The 26,363-nt window shown below is 40.4% G+C and overlaps 1 protein-coding gene across 2 annotated transcripts; it reads right to left on the bottom strand.

Annotated features, from left to right (window-relative positions):
• Nucleotides 1-1,695: 1,695 nt before the first annotated feature.
• Nucleotides 1,696-25,161, bottom strand: ZC3H14 (zinc finger CCCH-type containing 14). 2 transcript variants are annotated; one of them, XM_064151291.1, is made up of 17 exons: nucleotides 24,948-25,161; nucleotides 24,047-24,089; nucleotides 21,090-21,204; nucleotides 18,069-18,109; nucleotides 17,532-17,721; nucleotides 16,762-17,182; nucleotides 14,769-14,932; nucleotides 13,610-13,710; nucleotides 11,775-11,930; nucleotides 10,142-10,216; nucleotides 9,514-9,670; nucleotides 7,805-8,028; nucleotides 5,647-5,767; nucleotides 4,601-4,737; nucleotides 3,561-3,655; nucleotides 2,590-2,696; nucleotides 1,696-1,955 (listed from the first exon to the last, which is right to left on the bottom strand). In XM_064151291.1, the coding sequence occupies exons 1-17, from the start codon at nucleotides 24,981-24,983 to the stop codon at nucleotides 1,949-1,951; spliced, it is 2,190 nt and encodes a 729-aa protein (XP_064007361.1). In that variant the 5' UTR covers nucleotides 24,984-25,161; the 3' UTR covers nucleotides 1,696-1,948. The 2 variants fall into 2 exon arrangements, with proteins under 2 accessions (XP_064007361.1, XP_064007370.1); XM_064151300.1 differs by having other exon boundaries at nucleotides 17,014-17,182; nucleotides 24,948-25,156.
• Nucleotides 25,162-26,363: the final 1,202 nt, after the last annotated feature.

The following is a 26,363-nucleotide window of genomic DNA, read 5'->3' as shown; positions in this document are numbered from 1 at the left end:
CATTTATGTTACTGCTCAGTACTTCTCATCATTGTCATACCACTTACTGTCACCAAACAGCTGATGAGTTGGGTTTGTTAGGGCTGTTGAAAGCTCTCAGTAATGGACCACAGCAGAGGGAAAGTGGGAATACGAAGGGGAAAAAAAAACCCAAACCCATAGATTTAATAAGTAAAAGATATCACCAACCTTGCTTCCCACACCATCTCCCAGGCATAGTCCAAGTTGTTGGCGGAGGGTGTATATTACAGTAGGGACTTCTGTGGTAGATTCAACAGGTGGACCCTAGAAAAGTACAGTCCTTTTGTGTCCTTCCCCCACAGCCACCAAAAGGGTATAGTCTCTCCAGATCAGACAGCAGTGCGGAGTGAGCTGTGCACAGAGGGGTAAATGCTCCAGTGCACTGTCTGCCTTTGGCCTTTCTGTAGCGTTGCAGCAGAGTCTCTTTTCATTCCTGAGTCATCTGCCAAGCTAGCAGCTCTCTTGGTTCTCTTGGAGCTGGTCCATCAAAGCCATTACCCTGTGTATTCATACCAGGTGTGTCACACCGTGTTTTGAGACAATAGAGTCATTTTGCCCTCAAACATATTTCGGTCACTTCTGCAATTACTGTTTACAATGTAAGTCCCCCCAAAAATTAAGATAATGAGACAGTATGTCCAGAAATCACAGGTACTGGAAGAAAAACAAAGTCTTGAGGAGATCCAGAGAGGTACTTTGTATTTCCCAGGTGTACATGGAGACAGCTGAAACATTTCAAGTGAAGTGATATTTCATTTTGTAAGCTTTTTAAATGAAGCACTATACTACTAATTGTTTTTTCTTATTGTTGTGTGAAGTGGGGGTCAATTTGGTAGGAGATGAAGGTTGTTGCCCTCTAGCTGAGTCCCCAGATATTGATTTACACTTGCAGCATGTATACAGGTTCCCATTGCCAGTGATGGGGACTTCACTGCAGAAACTGCTGTATGGCTTTAAGACAATACACTAGTAACTACTCACTTCATTACCTGGGACACAATACACTCAGTAGCACTGCAGATGCTTGCCACAAGGGCATTCCTCCTGGAGACAAGGAAAAAAAAACAGACAAAGTCTTCCCAGAGTTTTGTTTGCTGAATTCTTGTTCACACCTTGGGTTCCAATAGGGATGACATCTATAGCTCAGTTTTCTGCTGTGTAAAGTGTGGGGGTGCCTTATCACCTGAGTGGGCTTTTAATTGGACAAACATTTCTTCATGGCCTTTCAAGCTTGACTGAAAAAGTCAGCTTCCATCAGGAATAGCTAACTGCTGTGATGAGAGACAAAGGCATTCCACACCTGGCCTCATCTCCAAATATGGACAAGCTGCGCCTTCACCCAGTAGCAGTGTCTAGTTCAGACTCTGATGCTTACCATCAAGTAATGCTTTCCTCTTTCAAATCTTTGTGCTTCCTGTCTTTGTTTCTTCCCTGTTTGAGAAAGCATTAGAGGTATGGTAACTGTTACACAGGAAAAACACCCCTAAGACAAATCCTTTACCCTTTTCACTGGTGAAAAGATCCATCACCATTTGCCAGGACATCACTTGTGCACTGTACCAAAAAACTACTTTCAGTATGACTAAGTACAGAAGTAAGTTTTCTAAGAGCTCTTGGTGACACTTCAACACATCTAATCCTAAAGAAGAAACAGCACCCAATTAGAACACAAAATGTTCTTTGAAAGTTTTAATGGAATTCACAGGCATTTTCTCCTTACAGTGTAAAAAAAATGTAAAATTGCTTAAACTTACAAACTTGGAAAATTAGAGACATTTCAAGTATGCAATCAACATCATTTTATGAAAACAATGTGTATTAAAAGTTCAAAATGCATGAATTTTTCTCACATCCTGTGCTCCTCATGGTTATCATCCTTTCCACTACTGTCCAAAGGAGGCAAAGTTCAGTCCCAAAGTTGGATCAATCATTCGCTAAGGGGAAGGAGAAAAACAGTTCAGGTAAGTAAGAGCCCTAGCGGTCTGTAAAAAGAACTTCAGAACTGATTTGCATCCCGCCTCTGTAACGATCAAGAGCTTTGCAGAGGAGGTTAGTCAGAGTGAAAGGGTTATGCAATTCAACTGTCTTTATGACAGGCCAATGACTGCAACTTCGGTAAGCCTGCTACCAGTTTATGAAGTCATGAATAGCTGACACGATGAAGCTGTTCTACCAGAAACACTATGAGAAGCATCCGGACATTCTGTGGAAAAGACAGCTTGGATATAAGATGAAATGGCAGCAAGGAAGAGCTGAGGTTGGATTTTCAGCTTTGTTCAAATAGAACTCAGTAAACTCATGTCCAGGTAAGGAATCCAGTGACTCTGCCGTATCCTGTCTGCAGGGTACTTGTTTTTCAGGGTTGCATCACATTGGTTTTCAGCAGTACAAACACTAAACAATATGGATTCCTCTTTAAAAGAAAGATGCCTGTCACAAACAGGTCTCTTTTTTCCATACAGTCTTTGTTGTTCGTCACACACACAATTCCTGTAAAACCACACTGGTGACCTGAGTCACAGCACAGACTCTAAACCTAACCCAGAAAAACAATTTAAAGTGTCTCACCTGGTTTGAGTCCGAGTCCATTTCAAGGCATGGCGTGGAGGTACAGCAATAGTTGGATGATAGAAAGTGCAGTCCGGTCTTGTACACTGTGTATTAAATCTACAATGCTAAAATAAAATGAAAGCAAGTCAGAAGAGGCCACTCAAAGTTGGCTGGCTGAACTCCTGACAGGCTAACCTACAATACATTGCACACAAAGGTGTGTTACTGTATGACATACCCAACAGGTAACAGAATCAACAGCTACATAGGCTACTGCATTCACTTCAGCTCAATGAGAGAGAGAAATCCTTGTTCAAAAGCACTTATTAGGAGATAAATGCTTCAAATCTGTCACTGCACTGACAGGTGAAATCTGTCAGTTCCAATTCAGCTGTGTGTACAAGTTAGGCGCATCACACACCGTTATTTGAAAGAGGAAAGGAAATCCAGTGTGCCTGACTAATGGTATCTAGGCACCAACTCCTGAGGACACACAGCACTTCTGCATTACTAGGGTTTGAAAACAGCACTCAACTTCCTGGTGCAGGCAGAGACACAATCCTACAGAAGCACCCCAGTTAGTAACTCTTGCACCATATAAGTTACATTAACATACCCCAGGGTAAGTGAGCAATCTTTAAAGTTCTTGTATATTGCAGCACATTTGAAGAGTCAAGAGTTTGAAACACACTCCTCCTATACAGGCTACAAGCTGTCCCCCTCCTCTGCCCTCAGCATCCAGGCTGGGCTTGCATCTGACAACTGCTATGAGTGACTGCCTGCCTGTTTGAAACTTCCCAGAAGTATCCTGTAGAAAGACTATTTAAAACACAGTTTTCCAAATTCTTTGAGACCTTCCTTCTGCATATTCTGCTTCTGACCTAAAAGTTAAAATCTGAAAAGCAAAAAGTGTGACATTTCCCGACCCAAATTAACATATTTCAAGTTCTTCCTAGAAACTAGTGTAAGAGATAGGAGAGAATTCTTACTTTTGGGTGGTAAAATGGGCACTCCATTTTCTTACAAGCAGGAAAAAACTTGCACAGCGGGTTACTAGAGGATATAGATGGTGTGGGTAGTGGTGCTATAGTAGAAAAGAAAGGACAGGAAGTGAGCCTAGATCAGAATAAAGTGTTTTTAAAATATAAACATTAAGCTATCAATTCTTCTGCAATAAAGTATGTTTTAGGAGACACCAAAGTTCTGCAAGAAATATGAGCGGCCTATCACGGTGCACTAAATGGATCTCATCCTGGGGCAGAACAAGACTATCCAGTAACAATTAGTCTTGGTTCCTCACCATTTCAGGACAGAAGGTAGCATGGTCATAGAAATGCTTCCAATAGATTAAGCAGAGATTCTGGTAGGGAGAAATTCGAATATTAATATACCAGGCTTGCTGCTGTCTCAGTTTAAGCTACCCAGACTGAAAAGTGCAGGCTGCACACTTTCCAGGAACAGAGAGGAGCTGTTGGAAATGGTACAAGAGATAAGCATAGGGTACTCTGCCTTCTGGCAGAGCAACAAAACTGCATCATACTATAACTAATGGCTAAGCTGCTTCCAGGATATGATGCCTTCGGTGGAGTAAAGGCTTTCCACCTTGGCACTGTTCAAAGGCTCTGGAATACCAACCCGGAATCCAAATACAACTACAGCCTTCACTGGGTAACCTCATCCTTCAAAGTCATCTCATCTTTACATAAAGTTAACTCCTACAGTCACTGAGGAAAAATGTTCTACTCACACCAAGACAAAGATTTCTGTTTTACAGTCTGTGTCACAAGCTCTTGGTAGAACATGTACCAAATTTAAGAAACGTGTTTGCATAAAGCTGCAATGCTGATTAATCTACCAGAAGATGGCACTACCTACTCTGGCTCTAACATTTGTATTAAGAGTTGAAAAAAAAGAAAGTCACAACAATCAAAAACTTTTTTATTTTTCCCACTGTCAGTTTCTGCATCCAAAAATGCTTTTTTCCCTTCAGCACTTTCATTTAAAGCTCAAAAGAAAATCAAAGTCTCACCTGGTTTAGGACTTGGATGGGGAGTTCGTCGACTGGCATGAGTGTAAGGGCAGTCTGGCTTAGTGCACTTTGCATCATATTTACAGTTTGGATGGATGAACAAGCATTTGTCAGCAAATTTGCAGTTAGGAAAAACTCTGAGAGAGAAGAAATTGAGTCATAAGCCCATGCTCAGAGCAAAATCCCCAAACAGATGTCGTACACAAAAGCGAGAATATCAGAGCTGGAACTACAACAGGGCTGGTGCACATGTGTCAGTTACTTGCAGAGCAGGGCAAGCAGATGCAGTGTGCCAGCTGCACACAAACAGATCTGTATCTGGATGCTCCACGTGCAGTAAAAGCTCAACCACCTCACATTCAGTGGGGGTTGGTAGTAAGCTCCTTGTTGCGAGCTAAGACGCTTTACTCCTAGCATGCAGTGCAGAGCAGTGAAGGCACTGTCAATTCGGGTCATCACACAGGGAGACACAGGTCTGCCCAGGTAACATGGTTCATACACTGAGGACATAAGTGTTCCTCTGAATGGGTTGGATTTTAAAATGACATTCACACGCCTAAGTAAAAGAAGCTGCTCATTCTGATAACATTTATCTTAGAATTGTTTTGCTAGACTGCTGCTGCTTGTGAAAGAGAAGCCAAAGGCACAATGTGCATCCGAGAGTTAGCCCTTGCTTTCAAATAAAAAAATCAAAATCAATCACTGCATGACTATGTAGTGGTACCCTAACATGTAAAGCATTTTGACCATTAGCAGAGGAATGCCTCTTGTTTTCAGAATACTCCAATTTCCACATCTCTAAGCAGCACAGAAACACCAGCCTGCATGTCAGACTAACACAAGCACAGCTGTGACTCTACTTATGAAAAACATCACTGTAGTCTCACACATGGCAGATGGGATGAAAACAGAAGAAATTACAACGTGATGGTTCAGCTCTGAAGCTACCCTAACAGATTTACACTGTTTGGAGTATTCATTAACACTGAGGGAAATCCGTAGCACTGAAATGAAAATGTTAGGTGCGTGAGCTTTGCACTACTCACTTGCAAGGTAGCGTGGGGTGATGGTACACACACTCATCTCCATTTTTACATGCAGGCCAGTATTTGCAGCGCTCAAGCACCTTCTCCTGCTTTTGCAGGACATTTAACTGGTCCATATCCACTAGGAAGGAAAGAAAAAAAAAATTAAAAAGCCCAAGCTAGGACCTTTGCTTCTATATGCAATTCAGCACAAACAATACAGGATCATTAAAACCCACAGTACTGCCTATTCTGTATTTTAATTTCCCAGATCTGCCTGAACTTACAGCTTTTCGTAGCTCTCCAGGACTGCTAGACCTACCTCTGACCTTACTTGTGACATACTTTGCTTCAGTTTCATTCCATTTTCAGGCTCATTTATGCCATCTCCTTCCAATGTACTGAAGCCAAACAATGCAACCCTATTGTAAAACCACACCACCTGTACAAATCAGTTCCACACTGATGTGATTCCGTGTGAACTTCAGTCACATCTGTGCTACTTCTGACTAATGCAGCTAATCAAGTAAGAATCCCTAACAGAAACAGAGTTACATTGGCAGCACTTGCCTGGACCAAATAGCATCAGTCAGAAGTAAGCAAGACACTATGCTAGTACTGTTAAAAACATGCCAGTGGATATACAACATTTCTGTCTTTGTTTAAGACTGCCTAATGTGCACAGGGCTTCTGCAGCCACTGGAACTGAAAGGATGTGAACTTAGGAGTTAATCTTTCAGTTTTCCCTTCTGGTTCTCTTATAATTGAATTACACATGATTTACAGCTGGATCCGTAAGAGTTCTCTGATTAGCATCAAATATTATACTTTCTTTAGTTCAGAAAATTTGGATGCACTACTACCACAGCAAACAGAGGTCTTTATTTTTATAAAAAAACTTAAAAAAAGAAAAATATTAAAATTAATCCAAGCATGACTTTAAGCCAAGTACACAACAGGTCTATCAGAAAACACCTGCTATATTTTCACCACTGCATTACTGTTCTAAGTAATTAAAACTCACAGTTCAGCAAACAACTCCCCATGTTATCCAAAAGGTATCCTGAATATACAAACCTTGGTGCAAAATCATACATTGTTTAAGTTCTACTTTCAGAGATTCTAGCAACTTGACTCTAACAGCATCTTGAAATTAACCAGGCTCCTTTTGATACCACAAATCTACCTAGACAAGAAATATTACTACCACATGACATACTCCTGGGAGTGCTGGTTGACAGCTAGCTGAATGTCAGTTAGCAGTGTGGTCAGGTGGCCAAGAGGGCCAAAAGCATCTTGGTCTCTATCAGGAACAGTGTGGTTGGCAGGACTAGGTAAGTGATTGTGTCCCTGTAATCAGCACTGGTGAAGACACACCTCATGTACTGTGTTCAGTTTTGGGCCTTTCATTACAAGAAGGACACTGAAGCGCTGGTGCGTGTCCAGAAAAGGACAAGAAAGCTAGTGAATGGTCTGGAGAACAAGCATGATGAGGAGCAGCTGTGGGAACTGGGGTTGTTTAATTTGCACTCTACACCTACCCGAAGGGAAGTGTTAAGTGATGTGGGTGTCAGTCACTTCTCTCTAATATCAAGTGATACAATGAGAGGAAACAGACTCAAGTTGTGCCAGGGCAAATTTAGATTGGATATGGACAAGTATTTCTTTACTGAAAGTGGTCAGACACTGGAACAGGCTGCCCAGGGAGCTGGTGGAATCACCATCCCTGAAGGTGTTAAAAAACGTATAGACTTGGCACTTCAAGATGTGGCTTAACGGCCATGGTGATGTGAGGTCAGTGGCTGGACTCGGTGATCCTCGAGGTCTTTTCCAACTGAAATGATTCATCATAAAACCTCCTGTCCATCAACATGGGGACAAATGCTAACAGGTCAAACAGAAATGCATGTTTCTAGCACTGAAGATAAACTGTATTTTCAAAACAAAACCCCCCAGATTTTACCAATACTGAGATGTGTGAAGAATTGCCTATGTGCTGTATTGCAAAGGCTTCCAAAGACATCATCCCACTGAACCATCACATTTCAATTGCCTAAAAAAATACTCTAATTTGAAGCATAAACAGCATGACTGATTTCTTGGGAATCGTACATCCAAGAGTTTTATCCACAATCAAGCCACCACATTAATGTCAGAACCTTCTGGTAAGCATAATTACCATCACAGGTCTCTAGCTGCCTCATTACAATTGGCATCTGCTGTACTTGAAGACCTTTTAATCCTTTACTGGCACACATATTTTGGGTAACTGGCTTCAGTCCTTCAGTCATACACATATCTTCCTCTTCTTGATCAGAAAGGTATCCTGGTGGACTGGGCACACCATCCAGTGTCACGATGAATTTGGGACTAGATGGTTTCTCTGGCTGTGCAACCTGGTCTCTATCGAACAAAGAAATGGAGTAAAAATAGATTTTCTGACTTGAGAGGTTTGAGTAAGCTAGAAGTAGTACAAATTAGTCTATGGAAAGTCACACTGTAGCAAATTAATTATTTAATACCAATACACTCCAATTATCAGTTTGCCTTTTAGTCTCCCTGAAGTACTAATAAGAAACACAGCTTTCAATGGTATACAGCAGAGAATCTGGCATGTATACTTCAGTTTATTGTATTCTTCTCAACAGACAGATTGAAAAGCTGATTTACAGGCACAAATAAATTGATTTTAATAGAGAAATTTACAGTCTTGAGATAAAATGTGAGGGCAAATACCTCTCTTGGAATCATGAGCAATAATATACAAAACAATTTTTTCCTCAAAATATTGAAAAGTGCATTATGAAACAGTGTGTACAAATCTTTAGGACTAGGAACTGAAATACACTAAGAACTTCTATGCTGAACCTGACTGAAAGATCAGCCCACCCTAGTATCCTGTATCTGACAGTACTCATCATGGATAAAAGAGGTAGTATATAAAAAAGAGGTGCAGACACTTTCTCCAGTCTCCCACTGTCCCACCCCTCCTACCTGAGGGATTTCCTGAGTAGCATGTTATTCCAAAAATCTGAAAATGCACTGTGGAGTTCTCATCTCTGACACAGATCTCTGTGAAATCCTACAGTGCAGAATGCCTTTAACAAGAGAGACAAGCGACATACTAAAAATGCCACTGGCCAGAAATTTCAGGTTGAGGCAGTTAGAAATTGACCTGCTCACACAGAAAGGTCACTTCCTGTAGCTCAGTCAGTTTTCAGGTGTAGTCAGTTTTCAAGGGTGACACTGCAAGGTTAACTTTTGGGGTTTGTTTGTTCTTGGTTGGGTTTATTTTTCATTTAACAGGGGCTGTTTCAAGCTACTCATGGAAAGGAAAAAACCAGTTTTTCAAACACTGCAGCCCACAGTGATTTAGTACATCACACTGTTCTGAGAGGTTTTTAACTCAGGTAAAATACAAAAAATTACTTGGTAGCAGGAACTATCAAGGCTGTTAACAAGTTAAGAGAATGTGCACTGGCTACTGCTCCTTTGAAGTAATGAAAAGACATCATTTGAAACTGACATAAACTTCTCTTGGCCAAACTCACCAGTAAGGAGCCTTAAATCACTTGTCTCACGTGACACACTGCTGTTCATTTATGGATACTAGGCTACCTGCATCCAGAATGTCCTGTTTCCCCTCCAGCACAAGAGCTCAGGATCCACCAGACTCAATATTGTGCTAAAATACATTTTCAAAGTTATTTCCACGTAGATGGATTTCTGGACATTTTTCTGCTCTTGTTTTCTGACTTTGCTATTGAGTGTCAGCTCATTTTCCACAGGTGCTGACTACAGTGACAAAGCACAAGTATGACTGATTCCATCTAACCCACAACCAAGGCAATCTGACCAGTAACAGTCCTAAAAGCAGTAACTTTTTACCGTGTCTGTATTAGACGTCCTGAAAGGACTCGTACTGCCTCTGCAGGCCTCCTTCCCAATTGCTGGTTCTGCGACATTATCTCCTCAGATAACTTGGGCTTCTTCAGGATGAATGACCTAGTATCTGTATGGACCATAGATTCTGCATCATAGTAATCTGCATTGGAAGAAAAATTACATGGAAAAGACAAAAATGAAATTGTAATTGTACTCTCACAGCATCTTTTAAAATATGAATTTACACTCCTGATGAGCTAATTTTATTTTAATTTCTTACTAGTAGCTTCCAGAAAGCTTTTATTTTTTTTTTTACTTCCTTGCTTATTCCATGGAAGAAGATCACTGGGATACACAGGCCATATTAGGCCAGGCAAGAAAAGTTTTTTTACTAGAATGGCTGTGCTGAAACAGCACTGAAGAGGGTCCACACACCTCTAAAACCTCTTAGGCTTTGAACACCTAACTTAAAAAACACTTTTATTCCTTAGAGATGTATGAAACTAGAAAATACTAGAAAGCAATACAATTAATTGAAAAGGAAGTTACATTTTAACATTCACTGATTAGGAGCAGTAAATTTGAGAAATAGAGACTTCTTATTAAGGAATTAAAAATCACAAGGCTTAACCTTGAGTCACTTGCAGAGTATCTTCCATCACAGGATCAATCTGGAGCCGAGAAGAGAGCTCCTTTTGCTCAGGTCCTAAAAAACATAAATATTCACTAATTAGAAGCACATTTTACCACTTGTCAGAATGAAACTATTATGACCTGAAGCATACTACTTGAATTCCTTTGATAAAAACCAAAACCCTCCACACTTCTAACTAAAAAAGAAGCCACTCTTGCTATTATTAATTTTTTTGTTGTTTCAGAAACAGTACTGTTTTCTCCATTCAGATGGCATGTCAAAATCTAAGTCCTGAAACACTCTGGTCTTCCCTGCAATCACTGCTCAGTACTACAACTACCTGAAGGGGCATTGTAGCCAGGTGGGGGGTGGCCTCTTCTCCCAGGCAACCAGCAATAGAACAAGGGGACAGTCTCAAGTTGTGCCAGGGTAGGTATAGGCTGAATATTAGGAAGAAGTTCTTCCCAGAGAGAGTGATTTCCCATTGGAATGGGCTGCCCAGGGAGGTGGTGGAGGCACCGTCCCTGGGGGTCTTCAAGAAAAGACTGGATGAGGCACTTAGTGCCATGGTCTAGTTGATTGGATAGGGCTGGGTGCTAGGTTGGACTGGATGATCTTGGAGGTCTCTTCCAACCTGGTTGATTCTATGATTCTACTAACTAGGCCTGTGAGTACTGCAACTTAAAAAGACCAAGTTCTTCCTCTTCATTTGTAGAGGTGTTGAGAACACAGGGAAAAGCAGCAAACTACAAGGCACTACTTTAAGGTCTTCCTAAAAGAGGTGAAACAAATCAGAGCAGTGATGCTCCACGTTTGACTTATGGCTGAAAAAAAATCTCTTTTGCTTTCTGTATTTTCTAAGCAAGCTGTTATTTCAATGGCAAAAGAACAATAATATTTAGTGTAACTTTTCTGTACATTAATTCAAAAGCTAATTAAAGCTGATTATGTACAATTTCAACTATTTTATGTTATCAGAAAGATCCCAAACTATCTATATGAGAAATAAGAGACTGAAAAAATTACTCTTTTTAGTAACAAGTATTTATCATTCCAGCACTGACTGTAAGCTGATGTCACAAAGACCTTACTCAAACAAAAGTTCACACAATCTAAATATCTAAACACTTATCAGGATTAACTACTTTCTTACAGAAGATTTTTCCCACTGTCTTATTTCCATGATGCCTTGTAACTAACACAGACACATACAAACATTCTTTGTAGCAAAATCATGCTGAAAAGGTACTTTGATTGCCTTTAAATAGTATGCCATTTTCCTGCAGGAATTTTGTAACAGAAGTTAAAACAAAGCTTACTGCTCACACAGGTATCCTGCTATCAGCTGTCCTGTAACAGCTAATAGAGTACTTCAATATTTACAATAAGAAAGCTCTCACTAGAACTATCTGTGTGGTAGCAATATGCTGGAATCTTTTAATACTTCAATATGCTGAAAAAATATTCCAAATGTAGATAATTCTCTTTTGAGAATTTCTTTGTTTTCAGGGTATTTCCACATGCAACTTTTGATGTTGACTTCAAAATTAAAAGCATTTCTTTTCTCTGCTCAGCTTGCTGTAAAATGACATTCCCTAGTATAAACTTCTAAAGAACATGATCAGAGGACCTTGAATTCCTTCAACTGTCTGCTCCCTTGGCTCTTCTGCTTGAAAATGAGAACTCAGAGCAGGCAGCCTGTTTTGCACATGGATTACTTCTAATGGAGATTCTTCTGAGCTAATTCGAGTTCTTGGTGCAACTGGAACAGTTTGCTTCTGTGGAACTTGAAATAAAGAGACAATGGTAAATCATTTACATACAACCTTAATCACACAACAGCAATATATTCCCTTGTAGTGCTAAAATAACTAACATATTCACACACAAAAGCATTCCAAGCATCTTTCTCCATAAAAATCATCTTTAGCTATCTGCAGAATTCTTAGTGTGAAAGTACATTCACTCATGGTGCACAAAGTACTCTACAAGCAGCATCTCAGAACACCTACTTGTAAGACAAGACTGTATGAGAAGGATTAAAGTGACATCACCAAGGTAGTCATTGATCCACTTCTACAATTTGGTACTTTCTTATGGCAACCACTTTTCATTCCACCTTTACTATGTCCCTAAGTTTCACATCCACATGTCTTTCAGTACATTCAGTATGCGACTCAATTGGTTATTTTCCTGCACAGCTTCTTCTAATGCTTGGCAACCCTTCCAGTGAAAGAACTTTTCCTCGTGCCCATTCAAAACTTCCACTGCCACAACTTGAGGCCATTTTCTCTTATACTATTACTTGTTAACTGGGAGAAGAGACTGACACCCACTTCGCTACAGCCTCCTTTCAGGTAGTTGTAGTATGGAATTTAGGGAGCAGCAGTACAGCAGGTTGACTCCTTTATTTGCCTTCTACTAAGACCATCAGAACAGGTGGTGAACAGATAAGCATTTTCTTCCCTTGGCTGAGTATCACATCAGCACTGAACTTCTGACACATACAACTGAAAGGTGCCCCTCAGTACTAGATTTCTCATTTACAATCTTACACAGGTCAGATTACCTATCAACTTACCAGCACCTGTATGCCCTTGAAAATAGAATGACAAGAAAACAGGGAGGAAGTTCCCAGTGACCTTCTGTGTAAAAGGAAGTTATGTGTTTCCTACAGCTACTTTGCAGGTTTTGAGAGACCTTAGACAAGAGATTTTGAAGAGCTTTCAGTCTTGCTCCAGATGGTACAAAAGTCAAGGTTTAGGTAGCAAATGCTTCTTCCCTGGCAATGCACAATGCTTACTGCTGACAACACTAGATTTATTACCACCCAATTAAACGAAAGCATATGAGAGAATAGCTGGATTTGTCCTGCTTCAGCAGAAGCCTCTTCTAAGCTAGGAGAACCGAATGCCTACACACAGGCAGCTGCTCAGTTGCTGTATCAGCTACAACTCAGTACCTAAAACTACTGAACTAAAATTGCAGCCTCATCGTTTAAAGACAATGCACACTGCTATATCAATTGCTATGCTGCTTCATAGTTTGTATTTCTATTACCTATAACCAGTACATTTGGTATTTTGCTCTTTGTCTCACTTTTCTTCCTCTCTCAGAAGGAAGGGAATGGCAGAATGGCAAAGAAGAGCCACCTAATACTGAACACTTTCTGCCAGGCAACTATTAACTGCAGAAAACTTCTGGCACTTCCATTTTGTCTCTGTAAGCTGTATGGACTTACTATCTTGATTAATTTATTTTAAATAGCTCTTTCCTCTCTTGTTGATGTTTTTATAATTCATCACTGGAGAATAACATTCACAGGACATGGAAAATCCCCTATGTGTATCTCTGACACAAGGTTATTTAACATTTTGCTTTATCTCTAAGTGATACCTTTATCTTGGATTTATAAAACAGAGCTTGGAAATACAGATTAGGACAAACAAAATTGATGTTAATTACCCGTGGAATAATTGGTTGTTTTCGTGACCGATTCCTGTGCTTCAGAGATTGCTTTCAATATTAAATTCTTATTGGCCTGTTTTGAAGGTGGCAATGAAGGTCTAAAGGAGATTCACAAACGATAATTAATTGTACATGAATTGCAAAGACAACTATATCCATGTTAGATACAGGTATTTTAACAGGTTAACAGTTACGCATAACACTGATAGAAATCACCACCTGCAGTCACCTTATCCTGATTTGTTTTCAGCTTGCTAATCCATTCTCTCAGTGGACAGAGATCCACAAAATGCTCTCAAAAATGTAAGTCCAGAGGTGTGATTTCACTTCTCAGCTTAAGTTGCTGTAAAACCACACTGCACCTGAATGGCACAGATGTTGCCATTCATTTCCTCACATGCCTGTTTCTACCTTTGTGTTGGCACTTGTAATTATGCAGCTGCCCTGGGGAGTAAGATCCAGATGAAAATCAGCTCTGTTAAAACGTATTTTTAGTTTATAAAAAAAGCTTTGTCTTTGAACACAAAAAAATAAGGAAAGTAAATAAATGTGTCGTGGTGCTAAAGATAACTTCAATGAAGTGTATTTGCTTAAAACAAATCTTACACAAGCTAGCACTGTAGATCAGTAGAATCACCTCTTCCATAGTTTAAATGCTCCACCTCTCATTGTAAAAAATCAAACACTGATGTACTCTGACACCTGATATTCAGACAGCGAGCAGAAAAAAGCAACTGCCAAGACTTTACAGAAGTTAAAATCACATTAAAGAACAAGTGATAATTGGCATGAAGACTATTCTAGACAAAAATAAAGCAATTAAAACAGCTAGAAAATTATTTCACCACATTAAATACCTCATCTGAAATACACCAACATTAATGTTCTTTTGCCAGTACTTTTCCTAAATAGTGTAAAACTGCACTTGGGGCTTGTGAGCTACTTGATGCAAAACAGTACAAAACTGGAGGAAAAAAAAGGTGGTATAAACAGATATCTCACCCACAGAGTTGTGAAATAGTACAAAACCTACAAAACCGCCTCACTGAATTTTGTTTGTCACTTTTCAAAACTGCAAATGGTTTATCAACTTTCAAAGGGTTTGGTCACTAAATCCCTTCTGGAAACCACACAGAATCACTGAGGTTTTAAATACCTTCTTTCTGGCTTTGCAGGTACAGACACACTGCTGGAGATGCCTCCTGTTCGCAGTCCATAGTCTTCCTCCTCCTCCTCTTCATCTTCCCCATCATTACAGAACTTTTTCACTTTGACTACTGAGCTTACAACAGGCAACCGTCTCTTCCTGGAGCTTTCTTCCTGCAACAAAGGGAGCAGCCAAATCAATTAATTTAGCACAAAATACACATCAATAAGCCAGCAACGACAATACTGCAATTCTATCCATAACCAGAAGGTGGAGAACTTCCATTGGAGTTGCATGAATCTAGGACTACTGTAACTATCTGCAGAAAGAAGTGAAAATACTACAGAAAAAGAAAATCAGACACATTTAGCCTGAAACATCTACAGAAAAAAAAATAACTGTAAATAATGTTTAGAAAGGGGTAAGTAAAAAGTCTAAAGTACAGACAAGTTATGCAGCATTACAAAAATTCCCAAAGAAATTCATAGTACCCTTCAAGATGTACTGGTTGAGTTTGATGAAGTGAACTCTATCAACTCTAATTTCAGATTAGTGTAAGAATTAATTTCCAGCAAGCTGACACTTTGCAAAGGACACTCAAAAGCCATGCAGAGACAGGGCGATCAGTTTAAGTAGTGCAAAATCCCTTTCTCACACCAGCCACTCACCACCACAATGCATGTGGTAATGACAAATTCAAATGCTGGCCTGAGTGAAAGCACAGGAGAAAGCACACATCAACAATTCTTTAGGAACCATTATGCAACACTTAACTACACAGCAGCACAATGAGGCATCAGGATGCTAGGTTTGAACACAGTACTCATTAAATGATCCTACATCCTTCAAGAAGAAAGAAATACCCTAAGAGATGGACCTGGACTACACTGATACAGAAGATTCATACAGTACAAACCCAATACTGAAAGCAGTTACCTTTTTAAAGGTAAAACTTTCCAAAGCACAAGACCTGCTCTAAGAAAAGGTAGAATACAGCAAGGTCTACAGTTCTGAGAAACGGTTCTGTAACAACCCTCTTCTGGATATTACTCAGGAAATACTAACAGGAGAAAATTATCATAAACCCTTTTCCTAACATTTCCCAGGAGCATGTGACTGTCAGTCATCAGTGACTTACAGTCCTAAACACATTACTTTCATTTTCATTTTCACTTCCCCATATTAAAGACACTGGCACCTATCTTTGTAAAGCATTCTAGATTTCAGAATAAAATGTTGTTGCCCTTTATACAGAACTAAGTAAAAGTAGCAAAGACAGAGAACTATATAAGCAGTAACACAGATGCACCTGGACTACAAGGCATGTAAAATTCCTACTTCATTACACTATTTGCCATACCAATCTTTATTCCTCATTCAAAAGGCTCTTAGCTGATTCATATGGATAGTCTTAAAACTGTCAGGTAGGCTTATCACCCTGTCTGACTTAGTCTGGCCTCCAAACTATGCAGGGCAGCAATTATCTTTTAGTTTGTCCTTGCATAATGCCCATTTCAAGAGGTTCTTAAACGGCACGATTCTAAATAATGTAATAACCCTACTAAGCAGTGCATTTGGGCTTTAGGGACCAGTGCATATCCAGCATAGGTACAAATACACAGCATCCCAAAAATTCTGATTTACAAAGCTGTGTAAAGCTGGTGATGTACACAGCACTCAAGAATCCTATTCCAGTCATCAAAATCATTATTTCAAAATCATCACATACATCATAACAATGTGCTAACCCATCAGTCCAAATCAACGTGGCATGAAGATTTACAAGCCAATTAACCAAGAGATGCAGCAACCTGTCAGGTGATGATGTTAAACTGTGCAAAGTCTTTTTATCTAGTGGGCCCCAAAATTGAGATCCCAAACCTACTATCTGTGACAGAAGTCAACTTTGATTCCTCTGGCATCCAGATTTTACTGGAATTGTACCTAGTAATTTAGGCTCCTATCAAGTGTACAATATTGCAATAGTTTGGACCCTACTAACCTCACTGCCTACTTTATCGGCACTAAGTTTGGAGTTGGGTCTGTAACTTTCTGCTAAGCTGCTAAATGCTTCTGGACCGCAGAGCTGGCCTGCTTCCAATGACTTGCAGCTTTGAATGTCTAACTGCCGGCTTCCCTGTAAGTTGCCCTGTTGTGACAATCTGTGCACATGTATATTTCCATCTGCACTTCTGCTAGCTGGCGGTCGGTAGATTTCAGCAGAAGGACGAGAAGAACCATAAGTTACAGTTACAATAGGTTTTTTCCGTGACAAAGGATTCTCCTGCATGAAGTTCAGGTCCTCATCAATGAGGTCATCTGGTTCAGGTTTAATGTCAATTACAGCTTCAGAAGGTGACAACTCCCTCAATGGCTTGACTGTAGATGTTAAGCGAGATGCTGAACCATCTTCAGAAGACTGCCTGATAAAATAAGAAACTGTCAATTAGTAACTCATCTGCAAATAATTTTTAGATGAGAACTGTCTTTTAAACAAAGCCAGCAGGGAATAATGGTCAAAGTATTACTATTTCTACAAATCTAACACACTGATCACTTTTTTTAGCTTAATTAATATTAATATCCTTTGTTTCTTGAAAAATGGAATTAAATTCCTGATTTAATGTTTGTTTATGCAAAAAAGTTGCAGCAAAGCTTTACTCTTCAAAACAACTTTGATCTTTCTAAATGTCTGTGCTCTTCAGAATGGCTACTACAGTCACACAACTACTAATGTCTGAATATGCTTTAGTAAGTAATCAGAAGTTTTACCGTGCAGCAGCATTCCTTTGCTCCTGTGAGCTTGTTGAAACTCTTGAGTCATTTCTTTCAGTTCGAGTGCTGGAAACTGCAAGGGGTGGCAAGGTATTTTCACGCCTCATTTCATCACTTGAGCTGCTTTTGCTGGAAAGCAGGTTGCCCTCAAAGATACTAGGTTCTGAAGATTTTACACTAGTTGGTTCTGTGGAGACAGGTATCTTTCATTTTTACATGAAAGCACAGTATACAGATTTTGCAGTTAAAGTAGCTAAGAAACTGTAAAGAAGACATTGCACAGATCTGAAAACACAACAAGCTGTAAGCTGCTTCAGTTGAAAACATCATTAAGAAACATCCAGAAATTAATTCTGGACTGAATTAATTATTTACCTGAAAATATAAAGCAATTAAGAGTCAGGACCCAAAAGATGATAAAAAAATAAAATTAATGGAACAATCAGCTAAAATATTTTTTGAAACTCCTAAGACACACAACACTATACAGAAAAGATAAAGCTGCTTTCACTCAGAATTGAATTTCATACTCACCAGTAGTCACAGAACGCAGTTTATCCAAGACACCATGGAGCCTGAAATATGTAGGCAACAGGGCAGGAAACAACAACAAAAAAAAAGAACTTTGATTCAGAATAATCATCTTTCAGAAACCAGCTGCTTTTCCCCCCATAAAAAAAAGCATCCTATTTATCCAAGACTTCACGTTCCATTAACTGATGTATATTTAATCCCAAAATGGAGGCTTTAAGCATGTTGCCTCCAGAGTCTTCACACATGTAGGTAGGGTATTCATCACACCATCTACTTTTTGCATTTAGTTGGTTTACATAATTAAAGCCAGTACTTTCAATTCTTTCACTGCCATTAATGGTGCGAGTTAAGCATCTTCAAAAGGAGTGATTCAAAAACACTAAAATAGAACTTAAAGTGTAGATGAAAAATTTACTTTGTACATGAAACTTTGACTACACAGCAGTTAAACATAATTCTAAACATAAACCTAAACAGCATATGATTCATAGCATTTAACATCACACAATCACAAATTTTGTAGGGTTAGAAGGGAATCTACCAAGTCATGTCCAACTCCCCTGCAGTAAGCAGGGGCATCTCCATCTAGATCAGGTTGTTCTGGGACAAATCAAGCCTGACCTTCGATCTCTCCAGGGATGGTGCCTCCACCACATTTCTGGGTAACCTCTGCCAGTATTTCACCACTCTCACTGCAAAGAACTTCCTCCTCATGTTTAAACTCCAGTTTAGAGCCATTGCCTCTCACCCTACTGCTACATGACCTTCTAAAAAGTCCTTCTCCAGCCTTCCTACAGGGCCACCTCAGACGATCTCACTGCAGCCTTCCCTTCTCCAGGCTGAACAGCTGCAACTGTGTCAGCCTGTCCTCATTGGAGAGGTGCTCCTCCAGCCCTCTCATCATCCTCATGGCCTTCCTCTGAACACACTACAGCAGGTCCACATCCTTCCTGTGTTGGGGGCCTGAGACAGAGTACCCCAGGTGAAGGTAGAGCAGAGAGGCAGAATCACCTCTAGGTCTGCTGGTCACACTTCTGGACGTTCTTTGCCTGAAGGATGCTTAAGTCCTTTGCTGCAGGGCTGCTCTCCATTTCATCATCCCCCAGTCTGTATTGGTATCAAGGATTGCCCCAACCTAGGTGCAGGACCTTACAGTCTGCCTTATCAAGATTCTCCTTGTGAGATTTGCCTCATGAGATTCTCCTAAGCTCACCTCTCAGCCTGTCTCGGTCCCTCTGGATGGCACTCTTTCCTTCAGTCTTATCACCACACAGCTTGGTATCATCTGTAAACTTGCTGAGGGCGCACTCAATCTCACTATCTGTGTCATTGATGATGGTATCAAACAGCACTGGTCCCAATACAGACCTCTGATAGACACCACATGCCATCTGTCTCCATCTGGACATTGAGCCATTACCACTACCCTTTGTATGTCATCACTCAACCAATTCTTTAGCCACTGAATAGTCCACTCATCAAATCTGTATCTCTCCAGTTTAAACAGAAGGATGCTGTGAGAGACTTTACAGGTGTACAGATCGATGACATCTGTTGGCCTTCCCTTGTCCACTGATGTAGTTCCACCTGTGTATAAAGCCACCAGGTTGAAGAAGGACTTGCCCTTGGTGAAACCATGCTGGCTGTCTCACATCACCTCTCTGGGCTTTAGCATAGTTTCCAAGAGGATCTGTTACAAGATCTTTCTGGGCACAGAGGTGAGGCTGACAGGTTGGTAATTCCCAGGGTCCTCTTTTCCACCCTTTTTAAAAATGGGCACAGTATTTCTGCTCTTCCAGTCACCAGAGACTTCACCTGACTGCCATGACTTTTCAGACACTAATTTTCATTCTCAAGGTTCTTCCAGCATGCTTTGTATATACTAACAATATTCCTTCACAGAATCACAGAATTAACCAGGTTGGAAAAGACCTCTAAGATCAAGTTCAACCTGTAAGACATTGATGAGCAAAATCATTTCCATGAGGTACCAAATTTGCCCCTTGCCTGGGAAAAAAGGCAACAAGCTGAAGCAATTAAAAAAAAAAAAAATCAAAATGCTTTAAAATAATGCTATTGTAAAAATAAACATATTGCAGTGAAAATTAAAGAATATCCTAACACTTAAATGCATGTCTTGCTTGGAATTCAAACCTTATCATGGGCTTCTCCATAATTTAGACTGAGCATTGTTAAAAACCAAAAACATACTGAAAACTGGGAAAAGTTTTCAGACGCAGAAAATGAACTTGAAAAAATACACAACTCTGAAAGCAAGAAAAAAAACTCTCTGGAGTAAGGCATCTGTGTGGATATTTAATTAAAGTTAATTAAAGGTTTATACTGTAAGCAATATCTAGCATTAGAAAACACATGCAGCATAATGTAAATTAATCCACAGTCAGGAGTTCAGAAACGAGTTTATCTGCTACTGATGTGCCCCGCTCACAATAATTCTGTGGTTTCACTTTTGTTTTGTAGAGCTGGGTGGTGATAATAAATAAACAGCCTGAGAGGTGAGAATACCTACACATTCAGTGCTAAGCTGTGTCAAAGACGGCACACAGAATTAGATCCACTGCTCATCTGTCCTGATATAGTAATTCCCATGCACAACAGCAATCTGAAGTACTACCAGCACAAAAGCAAAGAATTTTGTCTTTGAAGAACTGTTTTCCATTTAATACAGTGAATAACATTCTCATCCTCACAGTGGGCTTTACAGGAATAATTTTATTTTCAAATCAACTTTCAGCCTTCACTTACCTGAGCATTTCACATTTCATTCAAATATTTGACTAGACTTCGGAATAAAGAAAGAATCTAAGTCCTCCCCCATCACTGCAGTAGCCTAACTGTGGATGGACTACAAATAATTTACTTACCAGACACACAACATAAAGGTTTTGATTAATATAAGATATACAATGAGAATACAAGGAAAGTCCAAAAGTCTCAGCTTTCACTTACAGAAATCAGTCCTGATTACCAGTAAGAAGTACAAGTAGTTGACAAACATACCAGACTGTAAACCTGACAGTATTGTTTCCAAGGAAAAGAGAAAGGTCTTCTGTCATCTGCTCCTGACTCTTCTTATTGGCCACCATGACCATAATATAATCTGGAAGCTCTTCATCTAACAGAAAGAGAAATATTGTTATTTCAAAGCATAAAAAAAAATCATAAACGACATAACAAACATCCTTAAACATGCAACAACATTTTTTTTTTCTCCACTTTTATCATAAAGATGCTGCAGGCAGAGGACTAGGTAAGCAAGACTTCAATTTCCTCTGAGATTTAATGCAAGTTATAGCAGAGGAATTAGAGATCATCACCTTCACAAAAGTATAAGATGAAGGTAAGATTAAAGTATTTTTAAAATGAGCAAATAAAATACAAAAACAAGATAAAAGAAAGCTACCGTCTATACACTTTTACTTGAACATTAGCAATCATCTACTTTGAATACTGCCAAATATAGCACCTTATCCTTGTCAAACTTCCTTTTGTTACAAGGATGAAATAGGTAAATATGCTTTCTGATTTGTGCATTAAAACAAATAAAATATTAACTTCCAGATTTTTTATCTACCAAACAACCACCCCCCAAAAACATCAACACAACCAAAACTTAGCAGCCCTGAGCATCTGATTCTCTAACTCCCTAATGTATGCAGTATATCAAGCAGTGAGAAACCCACTCCCTTTTTGCACTGCTCACACGGGGTATGCCTACTCATTGGGAAGTGCTAAGAATCTGACATTAATACAGTAAGTTTGAGGATTGAGTATTTGGCTTTTTATTTTGGCCTAGCTTTGATTCGGTCTGAAAGACTGCATGGTACATTGGCTGCTTGAGGGCATTATGTATGCTTTTGAGCAAATACTTCAATTTAGTTTAATCAAACACCTCACACTCTTCAACACCACTCCATGACTTGTACACAGCAATAGTAAGTGAAGAAAGCCAGGAAATCCATTTGAAATTGTGAATTTTGAATCAGGACACTAATACAGCTGTACTCATTTCATCAGGTCAATTTTTCTCTCAGTGACAGTGCTGGCATATGCCAACAAATGGCATGCAAAACTACAGCCTGCTGAAAATTTTCATAGCTGATTAATATTTCACTATCTTTATTTTGCTTTGAAAATACTAATTTTCTTTGTACACAACAAGTAAGTTTCGACTTTCTGAAATAAAAGACAGATAGATACAGAAAGATAAAAAGCATGTTTTTTGCTCACAGTGGCTAGAATGAGAGAGAACATTTTTCACCAGTTACCTAAAAGAAGGAATAGAGAGTTTCTAAAAAACATTACTTGAAAGTTGGCCAAAATAGTAAAAAAAAAAAGAAATCTGGAAAATGACATTTCTGAAGAGTGGTTTAAAAACTAAAGAGGGAAGCTTGACTTGATGATAAAGAATATAAAGTTACTTAAAGAAGTTCTGAAGCTGACTAAGAAGAAAGTCCAAATACTGTATGCTGATCTTGGGAATTAGCTTCTGAATGAAGAGAAGAGAAGAGAAGAGAAGAGAAGAGAAGAGAAGAGAAGAGAAGAGAAGAGAAGAGAAGAGAAGAGAAGAGAAGAGAAGAGAAGAGAAGAGAAGAGAAGAGAAGAGAAGAGAAGAGAAGAGAAGAGAAGAGAAGAGAAGAGAAGAGAAGAGAAGAGAAGAGAAGAGAAGAGAAGAGAAGAGAAGAGAAGAGAAGAGAAGAGTCAGAGAAAAAATAATCAGCCACAGTTGAAATCAAAGATTATTAGTATTATACCAGCATCTATCAGACATAAGAGGGTTTTTTCCCCAGAAACATAGGACAACGCAAAGAAGCATTGAAAAAGTGAAACCTGGAGTGATAGTAAAAAGCCAAAACCAAGCTATGGAAAAAGACAAGCTTGCAATGAAAAATTTATAAAACACAGTTCTCTGACACCTTCTGAGTTCAGAATGTCAGCTCACAGGTGACTCCCTTCTACAGAGCCAAGGTATTTTGATTCCATAAATACAATGGTCCCCTTTAAATATGAGATCAAACTACAGACTTTAAACTCAGCCCCAAAACTCATGGTTTCTCACAGACTACACTCTCAATTCCTTTTCTTTACATGAAATCCAGTTAGTACTACAAACAAGGCAACTGCAAGACTACTTCCAACAGAACACTGTGTTATCAACTTTTACTGCAGTAAAAAACTAACTGCTCAAGTGCAATATCCATTTAATCCTGGATTCACGTGACAAAAAAAAAAAACAAACCACAAAAACACAAACACATAGATATTCATTCACACTGCTTCTCTCTCTCCTCACAATCCAAAGTAAAATCTTATCTTGCCTCTAAGATTGTTAAGATTCAGGTATGTTTTGTCAACGTTAGCTTAATGTAGAGCTTTTACGTTTTGCAGATTTGTCCTACATAATGTTTCTGACATGGCCCTTCCCTCTCAAAGGTCAGCCTATTATCTCTGTCTTATCCTTCCTCCTAGTTTTGACAAATGTCTCACCCTGAATTAAAAAAGGGTTGAAAGGATACCCAAGGCAGACTGACTGACCCTATCTCAAAGTTGTCACGGGTTAACTGCTGCTGTATGTGGAAAGATGTTGTTTTGTGTAACTATGTTTCAAAAAACCTCCTTAAATATTCATAGACATATTGTTGCTTGCTTTTTTCCTTCAAGTACCTTGAGACTCATTTGTACCTAGAAAGGGGAGATTATTATCTTTCTTAGGTATCTACTTTTAGTTCATCGTATACATCAATGTCCACATGCTGCCTTCTTTTACAACTAGACTACATCTATTTGCCTAAGTCTTTTTCTTTCATAGTAGTCCAACACTTCAGATAATTCATGTCATGTTTAAGGCTTCTGTACAGAGCGAAACAATAAGTAAATCTGTCATTCCACTATCTGATTGCTTCCTACCTAACAATGATGAATGTAAGAAAGATTGCTAAACACATGATAAAACTTACCAACATAAGCCCCCAGCTCCTGTAACTTTCCTTTTATAGCACCCTAAAAAACAGTGAAATTGTATTTAAAGGATGGAGCAACAAAGTATTGCTAACCACAAAACAGCAGGCAGCTTATCAAAGTTCTTCTCATTAACCGTTTGAATAGCTTAGTTTAACATGTTAGCTTTCCTGCTCTGCACTGCTTATTATGCAAACGTTGCAAGAGTGGTGGACTGACAGCAGAATAGTAAGAACTGCCAGAAATCTCACACTCTCTATCCTACTTCCTATATACCAGCTCCTGGTGCTACCAGACGACCCCCAATTTCCAGCTGTCCTTTTTCAAGCTGAGACCATCCAGGCCTCATAGAGTGCAAAGCAAATGCATCCCGGATGGTTTGACAAAAGATCATTCCCAGCTCAGCAAGGAAAGCAACCTGACAGGATTTTCAAACTGTGGTTGCTAAGAGGGAGCAGCTGGCACTCAGCTACCGCTGCTCCCTCTCCCGAGCAGCCCTCGGTTTCAGGCCTACGTCCCACGCAGGCCGCTGCAGGGCAGTAACTCCAGCTCTGGGTGAGAAATGGCAGCTGCCCTTCGGGGTACGGTGGGGACATGGCTCCCCTTCCCAAAACCACGACTCTCCAGGTCGTGCCTCTCCCGGGGAAGCCCCCAGGCCTACGACCGCCCGCTGCCGGGAAGTCCCGATAATCCCGGCCAGGCCGTGAGTTCACCTCGCTGCTTCCTTCCGCCGAGGGAGGGCTCGACCGTGGAGCGGCCGCAGCACCCCGCTACCTCCGCGTCTGAGTGGAGGCCGGAGCGGGCTCGGCGCCTGAACCATCGGCCAGGCCTGCCCCCAGCGAGCGGGGTCAGGCCCCTGCCAAGGGTGGAGAAGGAGAGACCTGGGTGTTTCTCTCTCACCCGGATCTTGCGGCTGATCTCGGTGCCGATCTCCATGGTCACACCGGCCCGGTCCCGTCCCTTCCCGCCGTGCCGTGTCCCCTCCACTCCCGCCGCAGGCGCCGCCAGCTCGAGCGTCGCGCCGCCGAGTGCGCGGCCTCCGCCTGCGGCGCCCCCTGCCGGGCAGCAGCGCTACCGCCGTGTCGCTGCTTCACTGCTCCGCGGCAGAGGTCTGCAGGGTGGGTGGGCGAGCCGGGCTTGCGGTGAGGTACGCCCCAGCAAACGACTACGCACTAGCGATGGTGAGGTGAAAGTCTTGACTCTGGCGCCCCTCAGCAGTGTCTGTCTTCTCCCCGAGCTGCCCCAGCGGCTGCCTGGCGCTGAAGGCGCGCACCAAACTCTGCCGCTTTACCTGTGAGAATTGGGGCAGCGCAGGTCCGAGCGCGGCCAGGTGGGTCAGGGCACTCCTGAAGCGGTGCCGTGGAGAGAACGGGGACTCCCATGGCTCCAGCTGGGAGGCCGACGGGCAGGAAAGGGCCGTCATGGACTGTCAGCCACAGACCGCTCCTGAGCATGTGGTGGTGGCCTGTCTTGGTTTGCAAGCATCAGGCACCCATCACACGCTCGGGAGCCTGACTAAAGAAATTAATCTTAGCATATTCCTAAATAGTTTCGTTGCTTCTTTTTTTTCCCCCCTTTCCTAAATGTTAAAAAATGGTTTATAAAGTTCTTCCACGTGGGTTAGGAGAAGTACAAAGACTTAATGTCTTTGAGTTTTAACATGTTTATGGTGTAGCAACACACAAAGTACCAAAGTAACTTGTAGTGCTGTACTACAGGTATACTATTAAACGGGCTTACTATTGATTTTTAGTTCTGTGGTGCCATGCTAGACTTGCCTCTTGGTTTGGTGGTGTTAGTTTTATTTGTAAGAGGTTACAGCATCTACTAGTCTTTATTGCTACAAGGGATCAGCTGTAGAAAAAGAACTAGCAGACGTCATGTTTGAGCCACACCGTTTATCTTTTATGCCACTGTCCCAGCTTCAGCTGATTCAGTGAGTAGTAACATTATGGAATACCAGCCTACAGATAAACAGCCTTTTACAAGTAATGCCACTGGGTAAAATCAACTCCAAGCATTGTAGTTAACAGCTGTGTTAATCTCTTTCTGCATCACTGCTCCTAATATAAACCAAACATCATACAGAGATAGCCTAGACTAATTATTGGTAATGATCTGAGCTGTTTGCCTGACTGCACTTAGACTGGTGTAGCAGTGAGATGCAACTAGGAACAGATTAGTGTACTTAAATTTCATTTTAACCTTCAAGAGATGTTTTGCTCCCTGAAGACTTCAAGTGTGTTCCTTTATAATTGGAACAAGAAAATAATTGTTGAAGGGTGGAAATAGGAATACATAACTAACAGATTTACT

This window comes from Pogoniulus pusillus, chromosome 1, assembly GCF_015220805.1.
Source record: "Pogoniulus pusillus isolate bPogPus1 chromosome 1, bPogPus1.pri, whole genome shotgun sequence".
In the NCBI taxonomy this organism is placed as follows: Eukaryota; Metazoa; Chordata; class Aves; order Piciformes; family Lybiidae; genus Pogoniulus; species Pogoniulus pusillus.
The sequence above is the reverse complement of the archived record's forward strand: the minus strand, read 5'-3'. Positions and strand labels throughout refer to the sequence as shown.

Bases quoted from the DNA above. Each gene is read 5' to 3' on its own strand.
- ZC3H14 (XM_064151291.1), bottom strand. From the start codon at position 24,983: ATGGAGATCGGCACCGAGATCAGCCGCAAGATCCGG. The intron at 13,711-14,768 runs GTATTTAAAACC...AATCTCCTTTAG, and splicing joins CCTGCAAAGCCAGAAAGAAG to ACCTTCATTGCCACCTTCAA. The intron at 3,656-4,600 runs GTGAGACTTTGA...TTTCTACTATAG, and splicing joins CCATCCAAGTCCTAAACCAG to CACCACTACCCACACCATCT.